Below are 3,635 nucleotides of genomic sequence, written 5' to 3'. Positions count from 1 at the left end.
CGAGAAACACTGCAGGTATTCGAGTGACTTCCTGTCAAAATACATACACCTGTCGAAATAAAAGTAAGTATCCTATTCCCGTAGAGAAGGAAAATCCGATTCAAAAAGGGATGCTCTTATTTTGAAAAGAGTTTGTGGTTTAGCGCCAAGAGGCGCCCCTATTGGCCGATAGACCGAATTGGGCGGGACAGTCTCGTTCATGGGGATTAGAGGAAAAGATGAAAAATTCGCCGTCGCCATCTAGAGGAGGATGTAGATCATTACAAAAGCGTTAACTCCATGGGAGGAAAAAGTATCTGTGGCTGTTACTTAGCCTTATTATTTCCTAGCGGGTAATTATCAATTAATAGTTTAGCCTATAAGAAAATAAAGAAAAATACCCATAACATGAGCGGTAGACAATAAGGTAAAAATAATAGAATATAAGAGTATGGGATTAAGAACACAAACTGTATTACAATTATTCATAAGCAAGCAGAGCAATAATAAAAAGAGAAACACTAACTAATGTTAGTAAAAACAACTGAAAAATGTAAATTTCTCAGGTGACTGAAATCCACACGCTCCCTGAAACAACACCAACAGCACCATAGTGTTCTCAGTGGCAGCTATGGGCCATAACAAGTTCCCAGAGCCTAATGAGAAGTCTTCATTTTCTTTGTCTTATCCGACCAATAGTTACTGAGATAACCACATAATTCTAATGTTTTCTGGGCTGGAGGCAGATAATGTTTGGCTTGATAAATGACCTAAACAATTAATCAGTTGTCAGAATTGCTGTGGATAAAGGTTCTGTTGATCATCTAATTGGTTAATAATTTCGGCACGAATGTTAAGCCCTCAGCATCTCTCAGGAAATATTAAAGGAAGCTCCTACATTCATTAGTGTCAGTGAGACATCCTGCTTAAACGCCAACAATCAGTAATTCAAAGTATGAAAGTGAAACAGGACAGATTAGTGGGGAGGGGAGTTTTTCATCAGGTGCTCAGTTACACACCTGGCCTTCATAACGGCCAGGAGCGTCTCCACACTGCTGTTCATCAACAGTGACGTGTCTTGGGTTAATCTTGAGTGGATGAGACTAACCCACATCCTGAAAATGGCTTAGTGTGAGTCCTGCTGAAGGTTTAGTTAAGGATCAGTAGCCTCTCATGTGTCAGATGAAATGTCAGTTGGAGGTTATTAGTACAGAGTAGTGGGACTACTTTCACAGGGGCAGACATTTTAACTTTAGCTCAAGAAATGTTAGTTTAAATCTATATGCTTCACATTTAACACCCTAGGTTACACAAATGTTGGCTTTCACTGGAATTGTGTTTTTCTGCTTACATCAACAACTCATTTTGATGCTGTAAGCCCATTTTCAGCCCAACAATGATCTCTCACTGCTTCTCCTGTGCAGCTTCACAGGGCCCTGGATGCTGGAGCCTATCCCATTACACTGTGTGAGAGGTGGGGTACACTAAAGACAACCAGTCACACATCTATTTACATGTATGGGCACTTTAGAGCCTCCAGTTCACCCATCCACACAGATACATGGAGAACAAACAACCACAAATAAAAAAAAAAACAGTACAAAGACAATATATTTAATGTTTGACCTCATCAGCCTCATTGATTTTTCTAAATATCTGCTTATTCTGAATCTGATGCATGTTTCAAACAAGTTGGGACAAGAGCAACAGAAGACTGGGAAAGTTGTGGAACGCTCCAAAAACACCTGTTTGGATCATTCCACAGGTAAACAGGTTGATTGGTAACAGGTGATAGCATCATGATTGGGTATGAAAGGAGCATCCTGGAAAGGCTCAGTGGTTCACAAGCAAGTATGGAGCAAGGTTCAACACTTTGTGAACACATGATTGTATAAAGCAGATTACTGCATGGACAGTGCCCCCTGAGCTCAGTGTTAAAAGAATATGAAATAATGCAATATTAGTCAATAAGCATCTATGCAAGTATGCATTGTTACAACAGCAGGATCAAAGCAGTGCCTGTAAAGATGCCTTGAGCAAAGATAAATATTCACAAAAATATCAGTGTCACTCTTGCATATTAGGTGTAAGCAGCCTCCAACGTGTTTTAAAGTTTCTTGAAATGACTATTAGACTCAGAGCAACTGATTGGATCGACTGCAAGATTAAAGTGTATAATCAAATCAGTCGGCCTCTTTACTCTTGGCACAAGGTCCTGTGCTTATAATGTACAAGCAATGAACCCAACTCTTACCACACATGTACACCTTCATTGCTAATCTTCTTTTTTCACTTAGTTGACCTATTACAGCCCATCTCATATCATACTGCATGTGTTTTGGTGTGTTTACGGTCTACAGGTAACATCAGATGACATGATGTTTACACATCTATCATTTCTATTTCAATGTCTCACTTTCACCGCCATGCGGTCTGCAGATCTGTAAGGATCTGTGCTCTTTTCCCTTCCTCCTTCCTGTTCAGGGGTCAGGGCTCCTGATTGTTTAAGCTCATCACGGGGGATTGGTGACATCAGGTCCAATCCTGTGCCGACCTCTCCCGAAAGCCAGCGGCAGGGATCAGCTGGGATGAAGAGCAGTGGGACAGCACCGATCAGTCAGTGTGAGGAAGCGAGCAGACAAGAGGAAGGCATACAGTCGATCAGCTCTTAGGAGCTGACAGTTTTTCTCTGATTGTTGGGGATCCCGCCATTCAACAGGTAAAGACTGATGACTGAGACTTAGGGTCTGTGCAGGATTTACATGTATTTTGTTCAAGGAGTGTTTTTTTTAAACTGGATGATTTGATGGAAAGTAGCATTACAAGAAAAATCTAAAGAAAGTACAGGTTACAGCACGTTGACTGTGAAGGAAATCGTGAGAGTACACTTTCAGGCATTTGTTGTGACATTTCAACATTGTGATGTTCATTTCCTCTTACAGCCAGGATGGCTCGGGATATGTCAGATAAGGAAATCCTGAAAATGGAGCTGGAACAGTTGAAGAAGGAAGTTAGCACAGCTAGGACACCTGTAAGTAAATTACCTCTTTTTTAAAAAAAACAGAATGTCATGTTGTCTTGCCAACAATTGTGAACAATCTGTTCAATATTATCTTTAATTTTAGCTACCAAAAGCCTGTATTGTATTATAACAATGTGGAAAGCAATTAGGGGACATATATACTTCATCATTCTTTTAGCATGCAAGCTCATATTGTCCGTTTCTGTGTTTTATGAAAAGACATTTTGGTTTGCTAAGCTTACATTTGTTTTCCTCTTTCCTCTGAACGGCAGGTGGGTGCAAACTGTGCAGAAACCATCTCGTTTGTTGAGGGAATGTTACCAAATGACCCGCTGATTAAGGGCGTTCCAGATGACAAGAACCCCTACAAGGGGGACAAGGGAGGCTGTATAATAACATAGCACATAGACATCCAGGGAAAAGCCACGATGTTTTTTTATGAGAGCCAGTTACATCGCTGTGATGTTCCTGTAGAACTCTTGTGGATAAAATGTACAGTAGTGACAAAACTAAGATCTGTAATGGTATTTGAACGAGGAGAGAGACCCTTTTCCATCCCTGGATGACTGTATGTACATGTTGAAATGACAATGTTTCTTTATCAATTTGTAATTAAATTCAAATAGCTGTACAA

The 3,635-nt window shown here is 40.3% G+C and overlaps 1 protein-coding gene across 1 annotated transcript; it reads left to right on the top strand.

The window, feature by feature from the left end:
- The first annotated feature begins 2,574 nt into the window (after positions 1–2,574).
- gngt2b (guanine nucleotide binding protein (G protein), gamma transducing activity polypeptide 2b) lies at positions 2,575–3,635 on the top strand. The gene is made up of 3 exons (XM_041963248.1): positions 2,575–2,698; positions 2,922–3,010; positions 3,274–3,635. Exons 2-3 carry the CDS (start codon positions 2,927–2,929, stop codon positions 3,400–3,402), a joined length of 213 nt encoding a protein of 70 aa, XP_041819182.1. The 5' UTR covers positions 2,575–2,698; positions 2,922–2,926; the 3' UTR covers positions 3,403–3,635.

Source organism: Chelmon rostratus, chromosome 21, assembly GCF_017976325.1.
Source record: "Chelmon rostratus isolate fCheRos1 chromosome 21, fCheRos1.pri, whole genome shotgun sequence".
Taxonomy (NCBI): Eukaryota; Metazoa; Chordata; class Actinopteri; order Chaetodontiformes; family Chaetodontidae; genus Chelmon; species Chelmon rostratus.
This window is presented reverse-complemented; position numbering and strand designations above follow the sequence as displayed.

Excerpts from the sequence above, each read along its gene's own strand:
- gngt2b (XM_041963248.1), top strand. The coding sequence starts at position 2,927 with ATGGCTCGGGATATGTCAGATAAGGAAATCCTGAAAATGGAGCTGGAA. Across the intron at positions 3,011-3,273 it reads TTAGCACAGCTAGGACACCT|GTGGGTGCAAACTGTGCAGA; the intron begins GTAAGTAAATTA and ends TCTGAACGGCAG.